At 44.0% G+C, this 16,103-nt stretch overlaps 4 protein-coding genes across 5 annotated transcripts in view; 1 reads left to right on the top strand and 3 right to left on the bottom strand.

The window, feature by feature from the left end:
• elp5 (elongator acetyltransferase complex subunit 5) overlaps positions 1-16,103 on the bottom strand; it is a 35,345-nt gene that overhangs the window by 3,276 nt on the left and 15,966 nt on the right. The gene's annotated exons all lie outside the window — the stretch shown is intronic.
• Positions 155-3,225, bottom strand: LOC117386530 (Y-box-binding protein 2-A-like). 2 transcript variants are annotated; one of them, XM_033983935.2, is made up of 10 exons: positions 2,991-3,225; positions 2,379-2,442; positions 2,282-2,315; positions 2,133-2,222; positions 1,840-2,061; positions 1,667-1,752; positions 1,390-1,606; positions 1,192-1,305; positions 1,060-1,118; positions 155-666 (listed from the first exon to the last, which is right to left on the bottom strand). In XM_033983935.2, exons 1-9 carry the CDS (start codon positions 3,076-3,078, stop codon positions 1,101-1,103), a joined length of 933 nt encoding a protein of 310 aa, XP_033839826.1. In that variant the 5' UTR covers positions 3,079-3,225; the 3' UTR covers positions 155-666; positions 1,060-1,100. The 2 variants fall into 2 exon arrangements, with proteins under 2 accessions (XP_033839826.1, XP_033839825.1); XM_033983934.2 differs by having other exon boundaries at positions 1,060-1,121; positions 2,991-3,222.
• Positions 4,350-10,091, top strand: LOC117386531 (eukaryotic translation initiation factor 5A-1). Its single transcript, XM_033983936.2, has 6 exons — positions 4,350-4,626; positions 5,461-5,630; positions 5,782-5,886; positions 6,672-6,803; positions 7,814-7,885; positions 9,444-10,091. The coding sequence occupies exons 2-5, from the start codon at positions 5,463-5,465 to the stop codon at positions 7,874-7,876; spliced, it is 468 nt and encodes a 155-aa protein (XP_033839827.1). The 5' UTR covers positions 4,350-4,626; positions 5,461-5,462; the 3' UTR covers positions 7,877-7,885; positions 9,444-10,091.
• Positions 10,089-15,871, bottom strand: gps2 (G protein pathway suppressor 2). The gene is given in 10 exon segments (XM_055228834.1): positions 10,089-10,679; positions 11,000-11,095; positions 11,480-11,556; positions 11,643-11,726; positions 12,037-12,208; positions 12,299-12,378; positions 12,461-12,540; positions 14,534-14,646; positions 15,038-15,343; positions 15,711-15,871. Coding segments are annotated over 9 exon segments (1,077 nt in total). The 5' UTR covers positions 15,320-15,343; positions 15,711-15,871; the 3' UTR covers positions 10,089-10,586.

Here is a 16,103-nt window from a genome sequence, read left to right as displayed (position 1 = left end):
AATGAAAACGGGAGAACGCAGGTTAACTGTAAATGGAGGGTGTGTTTGTAATCTGCCCGGCGACTGATGATGTAAACGAGCTTTTTCCACATAGTCCCTGTTATAATAAAACTAAACAGAAAAAAAAAAAAGAAAAAAAAAAAAAAGACTGCGATGCAAGTGTGCCAAACATGATTTATTATAACTAGAAGCATTGCACACAATCCACTCCAAAGAAAAAGCACAAAAGACAAACTTAACAAACGTTTAATCCTCAAACTGGAGGAATGGGACGTTCTCGGAGGCGGCTCCACACACACCGTCCTCACACCTGCTCGGCTCGTCCCCACTTCAACTAAATGAAAATCAAGGCCGAGTTCTCCAACAATGTTTTGCCTTGTCAAAAGAAAAAGTTTCAAAGTGGTTTCAGCAACTGGACCACCAAGCAGGATGGTTCTTATCCCATTTTTCTTTAATTAGTTTTGCCCTAAATTACGCCCCAACGCTGCCACCTGCTCCCCTTCCACCTGGAGCCGTCAGACGCTAGGCTAATGTCGGGACGGGACGCGGAGAGGGGAGAAGGATGGTCAAGAGGCGAGGAAGTGGAGGAAATGGAGGATGGGGGAGAGCAGGGAGGGGAGAGGAGTGGCAGGTTTGCAGAAATTGTTCAGTCTCCAACCCGAGGACCTAAAAAGTGAAAACACAACATTTACGGGACGGTTAGGTCATGTTTGGCATTTCAAAACCTTACACTGCCCCGCCCACTTTTGCCTCTAAATGCTTCTACACTGTGGCACTTCAGTTTAAGCAGGAGTCCCTTTTATTTCAATTGACAATTTGAGAAGTTTTCCTGCTAAAATATGATAAGAGGTTCATGTCAACAGCTCTCTGGAGGCTCTGGTCCATATAGAACCGATTTACAGTCAAGATCGACCGCTCCGTGCAAAATAACACGCCTCTTCTTCAACTAATTCCGATAACTTCCAGAATAAAAAGGTCCACTGCAGTTTGAGCGTGTCCAAGTAAAACAAGATCATGCACAGTGACGTCGTCCATGTGCAGCTGTGGCTCAGGCCTCACCTCAGACTGTCCTGACGCCCGGGCTGGCGGCTCCACAGGTGTCACTCTGTGGATGTCGTCTGCTGTAAGAAGAAGAATGTTGATGAAAACGTGGACCTAAAGTAGTTTGAACATCAAAAATAAAACCATTACCGTTGGCGACTTTGTGGTTTTGGGAGAGATCTTTGGGGACGCAGCCTTTAGGTCTGACGGTTTCGAGGTCTGCGGCGGCGTTTCAGGTTCAGAGGCAGATTTTTCTGTATCGTTCTAATAAAAATAATCATTGTAATGTTCCAGTCAAGGTTAGCACAGCCTCCACCACGACATAAAGACGTCATTATGATCATTTACTTTGGAGGTGGAGGATTCTGAGTTCCTCTGTCTGCGGCGTCTGTTCTGGCGGCGTGGCTTCTGTCCCGAGCCGTCTGCGGTGTCGCCGTTGGTCTGTGGCACCTCGACCTGTTTGTTCTCCGGCTGCTCTTTGGGGTCCTGCTCAGAGTCCTTCCCCTCCTGAGGCGCAGGCTGCTCTGTGGAGGAGGCGTCCGCAGGCTGGCGTGGTCTGAACGGCCTAAGATCAGGGAGCGTGAGTCACATGGTGCAGTTTGAAAAGGATGTTACAGAAACACACCTTCGATACGGGCGCCAGAACCTTCGTCTGGGTCGGTCCGTTTGCTCGTCACCGTCTGCTACTCCGTTCTGCTCCACAGCTTCGCCCTAACACACACTTATTCAGTTTACCATTTATTTAGACGCCAAACAAAACACAAGTAGAAATCATTTGAACCTCGTGACACTGCTTACATCCTGTGGCCTTGGTCTGCGAGGTCTTCTGCGGCGAGGAGGAGGTCGTGTGGCCTCGTCCGCCGTGCCCTCGCCCTCGGTCCCTTCGGCGGATTTGGGCTGATCCCCAGGACGAGGGCTACGGGGGAAGAACCGCCGCCGGAAGCGCCTTTTGTTTGGTGCATAGCGACTGCCTTTGACGGGGACGCCGCCAGGACCCGTCACGTTGGCCGCCTCAGAGCCCTGCAGCAAACACAATGTATGAAAATGAAAAGTTAATAATAAAGATGAATTCTGATGTGGACAGTTCACACCTTTGCCGCTTCGATAACGTCAAACTCCACCACCTCCCCGTCTCCCACACTGCGGAGGAACTTCCTGGGGTTGTTCTTCTTGATGGCGGTCTGGAGACAGTTAGACTTTAGTAAAGAGATAAATGACATGAACGTGACTCCTGACCCACCTGATGCACAAACACGTCCTCTTTGGTGTCATTCCTACAATCACAAAGAAAATCTATTACCAAATATTAAATAACCATCAGTCTAAAGGAGTTTTACCTGTTTATAAATCCATAGCCATTTCGCACATTGAACCATTTGACGGTGCCTTGGACCAGTGTGGCTGGAACAGAAAACTCCCCGTTAGAGTTTAACCCCTGAGTGAAACGCGCCTTATCTAAGTGTGGGATAATGGCTTTGTCATATCGACCAGAAATGAGCCGAGCTGAAGCTGTCAATGATTAACTGAAACAGTCTGAAACCAGGTCAGAGGCAGGTCTGAGCCCAACACCCACAGGACACAGGACATTAAAACTAACTTTATAAAATCAATTAACTGACAAGTCTCTCGTGACCTGTAATCACCTCCACCTGTGACAGCAGCTCCAGGATCAGCTGATAAACCTCCATCTGCGCATGTGCAGCACGAGTCAAACTGGACTCAAATCAGAACTCAACATTTACATTTACAGTCAGAGCTGAAACAGCAGGAGTCACATCAGAGCACGTGTTTCGAACGAAACGAAACATAAGAGCAGAGCGCGCAGACATAAACCAGATGCCCTCCCTGAGAGGGTCGACTGGAGAAAACTAATGCGACACCTCCTCAGATTTCTGTACAGTGATAAACTGTGACATAAGAGCGTTTCTCCGCGTGCACCTGTCACTCACCCAGGACTCTCCTCTCTGGAGGAGACACGTCCTCCCCCGGAGCCGCGGGAGCCGCGGGAGCCGCGCTCTGCGCCTCGGCGTCGGTCATACTCTCAGTCTAACTACACTTTAACTCTCGTTTTCCCTCCCTTTGACTCTTCCCAGAAGTGTTCAGGGCAGCAGCCTTAGGTTTTATCCCGGCATCCCCTGCGAGCGCCTGGGACAGCCCCGCCCTAATTGGCTCCGAGTCCAGAGGTCCCTGTGTGATTGGCTCTGGGCCTCAACAATCGAGAGGAAACACAGACAGGTGCAGCGCAGGTACGACAGGGGCGTGGCCCAGCTGTAAGCCCCGCCCACAGAGGACAGGGGCCAATAGGAAAGAGAATCCCCCCCTCATCTGTGTGTCCCCCCTATGACCCCCCCCAGTCATGTGCAGAGGCTGTTTTATTTGAACAGTTTCCTGTTTTATGGACGTATAAAGATAAACAGGCACGTGACACTGTGGCCTGTGAAAAAATGGCAAAAAAAATAAAAATTCCCCTGATTTACAAAACTCACACAGTGTGACGTGACCAGAAGAAGAGCACACAGCTCAGAGTAAAGTTCACACAGGCCTGTGGTGAAAGTGACTTTCAGTGACTCAAGGCCATAAAGGCTCACCCCGTGTCTGTGGTGACACTTTGTGTCTGATTTAAGCCTCTGATATAAAGAGATGAGATAAAGAAAGAGGAGGGATGATCTCAACTGTGTTTCATCAAAACACATCAGGTCCACTCAGCTCAGCCCGTGCAGCGTCTTCACCGCCTGCACTTTGATCTCACCACATCACCGGGGCCAACGGGGTCAGAGGGCCGTCTGCAGCCCGTCTGCAGCTGTCTGCAGCCCGTCTGCAGCCCGTCTGCAGCTGTCTGCAGCCCGTCTGCAGCCCGTCTGCAGCCCGTCTGCAGCTGTCTGCAGCTGTCTGCAGTCGCTGCAGTCGCTGCAGTCGCGCGCACCTCTTTGCTCATCTCTGACACCGGGAGGAAAAGTAGCGTCAATTTGACTCTATTTAATAGAAACAACTGGACACCTCCTTCAGTGTAAAAGTCTTCTTCAAATTCCAGGCTTGTGATGTTTTCAGAATAAATGATCATATTTTGAGCTTGTGCTGAGGAACTGGGAACATTTATCATGACTGAGCCCTGAGCCGAGACACATCCTGAGGCCGCGGGGTCCAGGGGGTGATGTTTTGGGAGTCTGACCACAGCTCTGTGTCTGACCACAGCTCTGTGTCTGACCACAGCTCTGTGTCTGACCACAGCTCTGTGTCTGACCACAGCTCTGTGTTTTATTGTGGCAGTCCGCGGCGGAAGCGCGCGCAGCTCGTGGACAGTGGACAGTGTGGAGCTGATGAGACGGAGACGGTGGAGCCTCAGACACAGGAGCTCACAGCGGGACTGGACTCTGGGCCTGTGGCTGACTCCAGCTGGTACCGCTGCACAGGGAGGAGAGGGACAGAGGGACAGAGAACAGAGGACAGAGGACAGAGGGACAGAGGCTGAATGAAAACACCAACATCCTCTTCACACGACCAGAGCCCCAAATCAGCGACCCTTAAAGTCGGACACTGGGAGGAGAAAAGGAGCCCCAGGACTGGAGCTAAGACCCTAACATCAGGGTAAGTGTGTCCTCTGTGTCCTCACTGTCCACACTGTCCACACGCACTGTCCACGCGCACAGGAGTCTGGACATGTCCACAGGCCCCGGGAGCCTGACGTTACGCACTGGACCAGCCCTGGACCTGTGCCACCGGCATGGACCAGTGTGCGCGCCCCAAATAGTCCCAGTCCAATTCTACAGAAATAAATAAATCTATAGAGACATAAATACTTAAAAACATAAATATATAAATAGTGTGAACCCGAGCAGCCTGCAGGTTCAGAGGTGGTGTATTAATAGGATGTAGGATGCAGAGGCTCGAGCTAAGGATAGAAAACCTTTAAAGTTCCATCTGATCTGTCCTAATGGCGCTAAACGCTTCGTCATTAGAGCGTCCCCCTGCGGCGGAGTCTACGGCCTTTTCTCTGTTTCACTTTGTATTTCATAAGAAAAACTGCTCCTTTTGTGCACACAGCCAAAAACATATGAAACATGAATGAGTGTGTTATTCTCACGGACCTTTGGGGCCTTGGCCCAGCGCGGACAGTGCGCAACTGCGCATGGACCAGAGGAGCCCTGCTGCGCATGCGCCACAACTGCTGTCTCTGTAACTGTGGTAAATGTGGCTCTGCTCAATATTATATGAAATGATATTGAATATTGTAGATGTCACTCACAGCTCACACCTCATGTTTGATCCTGTTCAGTTTAACCTCGTGTAAAAGGATGTGACTCTGTCTCTCTGACTCTGTGATTGTGTCTCTCTGTCTCTCTGTCTCTGACTCTGTGTCTCTCTGTCTCTGTGTCTCTGTGTCTCTGACTCTGTCCCTCTGTGTCTCTGTGTCCTGTGCAGCTATGGCAGATGCAGAGCTGGACTTTCAGACTGGTGATGCCGGGGCATCTGCCACTTATCCCATGCAGTGCTCTGCTCTGAGAAAGAATGGTTTTGTTGTGCTGAAAGGAAGACCCTGTAAGATCGTCGAGATGTCTACCTCCAAAACCGGGAAGCACGGCCACGCCAAGGTCAGTCAGACACAACTGACGGTGTGAAGGGTTTATTATTCATATTATTCATTATTAATTCAACCAAAAAAATAGAAACCAGTATAAACACTGACAGAAAACATGTTTAAACTCTTTATACAAAGTGAACGGGCCTTAATGTGATCTACAGGTGCATTTGGTTGGAATCGACATTTTCTCTGGGAAAAAATATGAAGATATCTGCCCCTCCACCCACAACATGGACGTGCCCCACATAAAGAGGATGGACTATCAGGTCAGAAGAGTCTGTGTTTGTCAAGGCTTTAGAGGAAGTAGTATTTTTAAAATAAGAATCATTTTATTTATATATCAAAGGCGTGTGTGTGTTTGAGCGTCTCTGGCAGCTCTGGTGCATCTGGAGCCTCATCCACAGACTTAGAGTTAACACTGGAATATACACCAACATGTTCAACTTCTGACAATTTGACTTTTAATTTCAAATAATGTAACAGTATTTTCACAGTAAAGTTTGGACAGCCTTGAAACACGAGTCACAACTGTTCAAATCTGGCTCTGCAGGGGAATGTGCGGAGCTGCCAAAGTGAAACACAGACTGAGCCGATGAGACTCTTGGTCCTAGCGCCTCCAAACGCACAATGTCAAGAATCTATGCACAGACACTGCTTTGAAACAGCACAGACAGGCCCGAGCCTACAGGGGGCGCAAAAGAGTCTGCTACAACTATACACTGTGTAAAGAAGTGACTGAGTGAGTGTGACACCACCCACAGCTTCAGCTCCAATCAAACCTGCTGCTAACGCTAACAGGAGCAACCTCGGGGAAAGAAGGACCTGATTAGTCTGTTATTAATGTTCATGTCTTGATTTACAGACACAATAGTGAAATAAAAACCCCAGGATCATGTAGAATACGAACATTTAAGACCAAAATAACGAGTCTGACAGCAGCAGAGACAGAGAGGACACAGTTTTACAATAGAAAGTGTTGATGGAGCCGGAAGTTCAGAAAATATCAAAAACATAACAGTAAAACATGTTTCTTGTGTGTCTTTTTTTGCAGTTGATTGGGATCCAAGATGGCTACCTCTCTCTGCTCCAGGACAGTGGGGAGGTGAGGGAGGACCTGAAGATTCCAGAGGGGGATTTGGGCAAAGAGATCGAGAGCAAGAACGAGGCTGGAGAAGAAATCCTGGTCAGTGACGGCTTCAAAATACAGACGTTATACTGGCACAGGGGTCGACACGGCATGTTTTAGGTTTAGGGATTCTTTTATTTTGTGGATTGTATGAAGACGTGGACTGAGTGAGTGTGACGTCACCACAGAGTTCAATCCCAGGATCATGTAGAGTGAGTTAATACGTCCATTTATCTCACAGTCTGCGGTCTCCTTTGGCTCCAGAGCAGGGGTCCGCTCCGGTGACGTCACACTCACTCAGTCCACTTCTTTACACAGTCCGAGGTCACAACTGCCTTGTTCACAAACGTTCTGAGGACCGTCCATCTGATCCATAGCAAAAGACGCAAAAAAAAAAACACAGAGGGAAAAGTGAAGGAGGAACAACACGTGGAGAAAGGCGTCTCTGCTTGTGGACGTCCAAAATGGGCCTGCAATAGATTAAAGAGCGAAAAAACAGGACAACAGGGAATCTGAACCTAGAAGGAGAAGTGTAACTATTACGTACACAGCCAAAAACTTCAGATAATTCTCAGACAGTTTGAGATTCTGGTCCATTTCAAACCTACAAACATTTTAAGACGGAAACTGATTCACCCAAAGGACAAAACCCTGAGACATAAACAAAGTAATGTGTCTGTGTCTGAAGTTCAGATCTGAGCCAGAGAAAAGAAATGGTTTGAGAGGAGAGTTAAAGAAGATATTTTTGTCAGGAAAGAGAATCCTTCCTTAAACAGGACTGGAGGCTTGAGACATAAACTCATCCATCTATGATTCCATCCTCAGACAGATATAAGGCAGTGTCCAGCAGGAATCTGACCAGAACTGAAGAAGAGACTTGGACGAGCAGCCAAACGTCTTCACTCCTACAACGATTTGTCCAGTTTCACAGATTTAAACTTTGTCTTTTACTTTTCTAGTACATGTTTCCTTTTGGCAGGAAGTTCTGTCAGAGCTTTGGCCCCGCCCTCTTTTAGTTTACTTAATCGATCGGCCCAAACAGTCACACTCGTGTCTTTTGTTTTCAGATATCTGTTCTTAATGCCATGGATGAAGAAGCTGCAGTCGGCATCAAAGCCCTGGGTAAATAAAACCCACAGGTAAAAACCAAACTGCAGCTGAAGCAGTGTGTCTGTGTCTGCGTCTGCATCTCTGTCTGCATCTCTGTCTGCGTCTGCGTCTGCTCCAGTGGTGGAACGTACCAAAGTAAAACTAGTAAAATACTGCACTTAAGTAAACATTTTAGGTATCTGTACTTTACGTAAGTACATTTTGCAGTGGATACTTCTTACTTCAGTACATTTGAGAGCAGTATCTGTTAAACGGGTACTTTAATACTTTTACTTAAGTACATTTTTTTCATGTGATACTTTTATTTGAGTATGTTTTTGTTCTGGTATCTGTACTTTTACTTAAGTAACAAAATGGAGTACTTCTTCCACTGCTGCTGTGTGTGTTTGGGGTTTGGGCGTCGCATCAGGGGCTACAGCATGAGTCGCCCCGTCGCACTCTGTGATGTCACGTGTTCCTCTGCAGTGAAACGAGGGGAAGGCAACTCTGAACAGACGAGGTTTTTATTATTTACCTCAATTAAACAGCACATTTTGTTACACCACGTCCTCTCATTCAATGGTTTTATTTTATACACACAGAACACATCAGATATATGAAGTAACGTATATGGAATAAAAGTGAAATAACTAAACATTTCTACTACTAGATCATTGTTTTTATATTTATGTTAAAATCCTCAAAGTTTCTCCCCTTTGGCAAAAAATATGAAGTAGTTATTTAAAATTTTTCTTTACTACATATATCTGATGTCTTCTGTGTTTATATAAAATGTAGAAAGTAGTAAAAATAAAACTGTAGTGTACATTTAAACAAAAGTCAAAAGTTTGGACAAACCCAGTCGTCTCATTCAGTGTTTTTTGCTAAATATTTTTCGACAAAGCACAGACGGGGCAACATAAAATGTATTTAAAAAATATTTAATAGAGTTATTTAATATTTTCCTTTACTGCATAATTCCTTATATGTTACTTCATATATCTGATGTCTTCTGTTTATAAAATGTAGAAAGTGGTAAAAATAAAGAAAAAAAAACACACTGAATGAGAGGATGAGTCCAAACTTTCGACTGACAGAGTTTTACTGGGACAAATGCCACGATCTTGTGTCAAATCTTGTTTTTTTATTTTTATTTTCTTGTTAAACTATATTTAAAATGGAGATGTGTGTAAACCCTGTGTGTGTGTGTGTGTGTGTGTGTGTGTGTGTGTGTGTGTGTGTGTGTGGGGGTGTGTGTGTGTGTGTGTGTGTGTGTGTGTGGACTTGCCGACCCTTTAATAATCTGTGATGTTAATGTGTGTTCCCTGCATGTTCTTGTTTTGGGGTTGGCAGTTGGATTTTTTATATAAAAGGGTTGATTTTTGGTTAGTCGATGTATTTTATTTTATTTTTTCCCCTGTTCTGTTCTTTTAAGATGGTTTTGTAGTTGTGGCTGGTCATAGCTATTTGAACCTTTTAAAAATGCAAACTGTGGGTTGTAAAAGCCCATATTAAAGCTTTAATCCGAGTGCAGTATTTGATCCAGTCTTTTCCCTGTTTTCTTTTTCTCTCTAATCTCCCAAATCTTCCGTCTTGATTGTGTTTCAGGGACAAACCCGATGCACTGGACCTGGGGCAAAGGAGGGGACTCATCTAAAACTATCTTCCCTCTTTTTCTCTTTTGTCTGTTTTTCATACTATTCCCCGTCTCCTGACCTGATTTTTATTTTAAATTAGAGATTATTTAATTATTCAGTAAGAAATCTAAGTAACTATTCACTATAAGAAACTCAAGGTGTATAATAATAATAATACATAGAAAAAACAAGACTCCTGCCTGATTTAACAAGGGCTTCAAAACCACCTCCAGTTTTCTGTTCAGTTTGTGTAATACTGTACTGTAAACGTCAGACTGCCTGGAAAAGTCAGACTGAAAGCCCCCAGAGAGGAGTCAGGTCTGGCCAGGCAAAGCGGACCGTCTGCGGGACACACATCTCTCTGTTGTGCTTGTGCTACTTTCATTAAACCGAGCTCACTAAGGCTGGACACGAAAGGTTTTGTTTTGGGCGGCTTCAGTGTGACTAAATCATGTTTTAAGACTCACCTTTCGTCAGATTCGATGATAGAACTGTGAACGAGCCCTTTAGAAACTGAGGTGTGTTGTTGTCGTTTGGTATCACTTCTATTTGTTCAAAACACCAAACTGTTCAGAATCTCAATAAATAAACAAAAGAAATAAACAATAAAACTGTTAAAGGTGTCTTCTTTTTCTTTAATATCATAAACGCTTTAAAAACAACACGACTTTAATCTTTATGGCTAAATGTATCTTAAAGCAAGTCGAGGTTTGTTCTAGTTTCAGTCAGTATTTCTGCTGTAGCCTTGTTGGTTTGTAGGTTTAGTCCTTGTGTCACTGAACAGGACCGATCGATCGATAGAACGCTGGTCATTAATCAATAAAATCATTGTCTGGTACAAAGAGTCGTGTCCATGCAGAGCGGCTTTGTACAGAATATTTACAAAACTAAAACAGTGGCTTTACATTGCAGCTGAGATAAAAAGCACTTTACAAACTCAATCATAATTTTGAAGTTAAAACATTTTTTTTTTACAAGAGTACGTAGCATGATTAACCAACAAATTTAACTCTACAACGAATAAGCTCAAATGACAAAAGTCTAAAGAGGAGAACGTTTAAAAGTCGACCATAATTCCTTTGAGCGTTGACAGGATTCAGCCGAGCCGGTGAAGTCACTTTCCGTGGTGGTAAAACCTCTGTCCGCTCTGACTGTGAGGGAGGAAGCCGTGACGGGGAGCGCCCTGCGGAGAGCTCTGGAACGGAGCCTGAACGGAAGAACACGACACAGACACCGAAGACGAGATTAAACGTGGGACCTGACAGAGTTTATCAAAGCGTAACAGCGGCGGGAACATCTACGAGGCCAGAGCGATGATGTAACATAACGCTGACAAAAGAGTAAGTAATTAAAGATTTAAAACTATGAAGCATCTGGATTTATAGGACTGATTTGGAACATTCTTAAACTAAAACAGACTACAGCGAAACCTTGGTCAAAACTAAAAACTGAGACTGACAAAATGAACTCTCTTTGAGCCGAGGATCATTTTGTCACGTTCAAACATGTTAACAGTTACGTGCTGACCTTAGCCGTGGGAATCTGAACTCCCATCGATGGTGTGGGCAACAGTCCGGGAGCTGAAGGATGCATAGCCGGGGGGTGCATGGGTCTCAAAGCGCCCTGACAAAACGAAACACAGATTAAGTAATGAACATAAACTTTAATGTTGCACTTTTATGATGAGAGTAAAAGAAAAAAATGGAAAAATCATATCTGTCAACTGGATAAAATGTAGCTAGCTTGTACAAAATAGGTACATTTGCAGCTTTCTGGTCAAAACCGTCTAAATCTAACCGTGTGATGTCTTCAGTGGCCTCTGCGATTTTCAGTAGTTTGTGACATCACACAAGACTGACAGTACCCCTCCTCCTTCCTTACTCTCCCCTTTAGACTCCGCCCCTATTACGACTTTTTGTCCAGTTGACAGATTTGAATGTTTCTTTTCTTATGGCTCACACAGACAGACTTATGATGGATAAACTTGTTTTTGACAAAGTTACTCACTGCATCTGTAAATCCAGACTGTTGATTTGCATGTTCTAGCTGCTTTTGGAGCGGGATACCGGCCGCGGGCATGTACCCTGTTCAGAAAAAAAAAGCAATGTTTAAATGTTTACGCAAAAATATAAACACAGATGTAACTGACGAGAGGAAAAACACAACAAACCAGACTGAGAGGTGAAATGGCTGTGGACTGGATACGCCGCCTGCTGGTGAGGGAGGTACTGCATCGCCTGGAACGCAGACGCTCCTAAAAGAAAAACAGACTTTTATTCACACAACTGCTCCTGTTTTTAATGTTTCATATGGACTTGTTTGTTTGTTTTTCTGCTTGCATTGTATTTAAACAAGTCACACATGAAAAAGAGAGCCCATGTGCTCTCATTGGGCTTCGATGTAGAAATAAAGATAAATAAATGTAACGGGGATTATCTTTTGTTGGCAATTCTCACGATTATATAAAAAGTCCCATGAATGATTATTGTCAACATAATTCAACGATATTAACGTTTAGTGTCCTATCTCTACTCACACACCGAGTCACCATTTGTCATTTCTACCTCTTATTTGAGAGCTGCTCGCGAAGCTGACCGGCACAGAAGGTCCTGGGGCGTAGCTGGAGGGGTGCTGAGCTTGTGCCACACCATAAGGCTCGTGTACACTCTGACCCCCGCTGAACTGGCTGTGCTCCGCCGAACCAGAGCTAAACCCTGGGGTCTGGTAATGACGGCCCTGAACATAACACAGAACACAATTTCACTTACGCTCAAATGTAAAATCCTTCAAATACTGTTGCCACGTATTTAAAGAGCTGTAACTGACCGGGATAACAGTGGCGGGGAATAGCTGCTTACTCCGTTCTCCGAGTAAAGGTCCGGGTCGACTGTGGGTGACTGGGCTGCCTATAACAATATCACAACTGAATTTGAAAACAGAATTCTCAGATTAAAATGTGAAATCAGAAAATATTGAAAGAATCATGACCTTGAATGCTAAGCAGATGTTGTCCTGAATGCATGGGCAGACTTTGCTGGTAGCTCGCTGAAGTCAGTGTCGTGATGTCACTGTCGGGATAAAACAAATGGGTTTAAGTATTAATCACAAACACCACTGTAAACGGCACATGGACGTATATATTCCATTCATTTTTGTTCCAGACTCATGGTCCATCTTTAAAACAATACAAACAGTAAACATTTGTGTTTTAAAAAGAGCCACACCATCTGAGACTGAAGCGTACGGCACTGAACCTTACATTTTTATTTCATTGCTCATTCATTGCATTATTCAGCTGCAAACACAACTGTTCATTAAAGTTCTTAGTACAGTAGAGATGACAGCATTTATAAATAACAAACAAGGTTGGTTCGTGTCTTGTTGGAGAAAGTGGGTTCAATAAACACGAATTTATGTTGACAATGTAAATAAATAGATTAACAAAGAACAATTTGCGGACACTCTCTTTTGTTCCATTTGTGTTTTCTATTCCATGTTGAAATGATGGGAATGTGTCTTAAGAGAGGCACACACTACTGAGAAGTGTGTACATATACACTCACCTAAAGGATTATTAGGAACACCTGTTCAATTTCTCCTTAATGCAGTTATCTAATCAACCAATCACATGGCAGTTGTTCAATGCATTTAGGGGTGTGGTCCTGGTCAAGACAATCTCCTGAACTCCAAACTGAATGTCAGAATGGGAAAGAAAGGTGATTTAAGCAATTTTGAGCGTGGCCTGGTTGTTGGTGCCAGACGGGCCAGTCTGAGTATTTCAAAATCTGCTCAGTTACTGGGATTTTCACGCACAACCATTTCTAGGGTTTACAAAGAATGGTGTGAAAAGGGAAAAACATCCAGTATGCGGCAGTCCTGTGGGCGAGGAGGTCAGAGGAGAATGGGCCGAGTGACTCAAGCTGATAGAAGAGCGACGTTGACTGAAATAACCACTCGTTACAACTGAGGATGCAGCAAAGCATTTGTGAAGCCACAGCACACACAACCTTGAGGTGGATGGGCTACAACAGCAGAAGACTCCACCGGGTACCACTCATCTCCACTACAAATAGGAAAAAGAGGCTACAATTTGCACCAGCTCACCAAAATTGGAGAGTTGAAGACCGGAAAAATGTTGCCTGGTCTGATGAGTCTCGATTTCTGTTGAGACATTCAAATGGTACAGTCAAAATTTGGCGTAAACAGAATGAGAACATGGATCCATCATGCCTTGTTACCACTGTGCAGGCTGGTGGTGTAATGGTGTGGGGGATGTTTTCTTGGCACACTTTAGGTCCCTTAGTGCCAATTGGGCATCGTTTAAATGCCACGGGCTCCCTGAACATTGTTTCTGACCATGTCCATCCCTTCATGACCACCATGTACTCATCCTCTGATGGATACTTCCAGCAGGATAATGCACCATGTCATAAAGCTCCAATCATTTCAAATTGGTTTCTTGAACATGACAATGAGTTCACTACAATGGCCCCCACAGTCACCAGATCTCAACCCGATAGAGCATCTTTGGGATGTGGTGAAACGGGAGCTTCGTGCCCTGGATGTGCATCCCACAAATCTCCATCAACTGCAAGATGCTCCTATCACTATGGGCCAACATTTCTAAAGAATGAATCAGCACCTGGTTGAATCAATGCCACGTAGAATTAAGGCAGTTCTGAAGGCGAAAGGGGGTCAAACACCGTATTAGTCTGGTGTTCCTAATAATCCTTCAGGTGAGTGTATTTGTACATGTTAAAATTTGTTTCTGTGTAGACTCTGCACACCTGACTGTCCAACATTTACGTCGGAGGAGAGGCACTTGATGCAAGGCTTTAAGAAGACCTTACATGTTAAAATTCTCAAAAAACAAAAACAAAAAAAGTGTTCATTCACTAGCACTATAGCACTAGACCATCGCAGGCTCCTCAAGAGCACCCGCAAAGAGCACCTGTAAGGCTTCATTAAAAGCCACCTGCAGCCTTTGCACACTGGCTTCTAGCTATGATTAAAACAATATGAACTTTACATCAACAGAACAAGGACCAAACTCAGACTGACCTCTGCTCCTTCCTGCGCCTCTTCTCTTCTTCATGAAGCACTTTCTTGAGCTGTAAAAAGAGTTGATGTTTTTCTTCCTGAAGCCCCTGGAGTTTTTCTCCCATTTTCATAACCTGTTGAGCATTAAATACAAACAGAACAGTTAAAGTCATGTCTCTTAATGTTGATCATCTTTTAGGCAAGTTTATTTGTATAGCACAATTTGTATAAATAATCACTATCACAATTAAAGTGTTTCATTCTACTAATTACTCATTACAGATCATATATATATATATATATATATTTTTTTTTTACAATATGGTAGATTTTGAATAGTTTCTGTGGTTTAAATCTGCTCTTGGATTTTTGTGTCAGTGGCATAAATTAGTTTCAATAATATCGTTTAACATCAATATATCGAACGTCAAATGTGTTATCGTAACAGGCCTAAAACAAAGCAATTCAAAGTGCTTTACTGAACAAGAAAGACATTAAAATCACAATCCAAACAAATGAATTGACCTGTTCTTTTGTTTCTTCCAGAGACATCCTTTCCTCGATTTCTTTTGTCCGTTTCCTCTCTTCCTCCTCTTTCATTTTCTGTTCCATCATTTTGTCCACCTCTTCCTCCTCTGTAAAACATTAAACAGATCGCATATGTTCAGATTGTGTCCATTTGCCAGAGGAGCCCGTGTATAAGCTGCTCGTGCCTTGTCTCTTGCGCTCCCTCTCCCTCATGATGTGTTTGTGGAGGGCTCTGGCCATGGCGTTGGACAGTTTGGGTCTCTCCAGCAGAGCGGGCATGGTCACGGGCAGCGGAGGGGCCAGCTGCAGAGAACACAACCAGTTACAGCGGTAGAATAAACAGAATCAAAGAATATCCACGGCCCAATCAGGACAATCCACGTTCAGAGCTGATAACAGATCTGGTAACGGCGTAAACACGGCTGCTATGTGGCTAACAGTTAGCATTAGCGAGAGGGAAGAAGGAATAACACTATAGTTACTCTGTTGTAAATGTGGCACCAGTTAGTTCGACTTTTATTAACTTAAAAATAGTCTCCATGATGTTTGGGAGCTGTTAAAATGCAGTTTTAAATTAAATCAGTCCCTGGGCGCAGTAGCTCTTTAGCTGCCAAACACAACGCCATCATCACTGTGCATTTTACTGGAACAAATGATGTACAATTCTTACTTTTGATGCTTTCTAAGTCGCTTTCAAAGAATTTAACCGACTTGCGGTGGAAACTGACGCGATTAAGCAAAGATACGTGAACTATAAACACTAAAACTTCGTCCACAAAAATAAAAACAAACGGAAATGTTTCTTCCGGTGATTTATACGTCACTTCCTGTAGCGCAGAAGACGTCAGTGTTGCATTGTGGGAATTGTAGTTTTCTAATACAAAGCCTCTTGTCAGAATGACGGTAGTATTTGAATTGTATTACATTTACGTTTCACACGTTTGTATCTAATTGTGCTTTATATTAAATTAAGTTAGAAGTGGAAATAACGTGGTCACATGTGATTAACTCAAAAAGAATTTAAATACGTCTCAGATTGTTGTTGCTTGATGAAAGTGAAGCT

This window comes from Periophthalmus magnuspinnatus, chromosome 18, assembly GCF_009829125.3.
Source record: "Periophthalmus magnuspinnatus isolate fPerMag1 chromosome 18, fPerMag1.2.pri, whole genome shotgun sequence".
Lineage (NCBI taxonomy): Eukaryota > Metazoa > Chordata > Actinopteri > Gobiiformes > Gobiidae > Periophthalmus > Periophthalmus magnuspinnatus.
The sequence above is the reverse complement of the archived record's forward strand: the minus strand, read 5'-3'. Positions and strand labels throughout refer to the sequence as shown.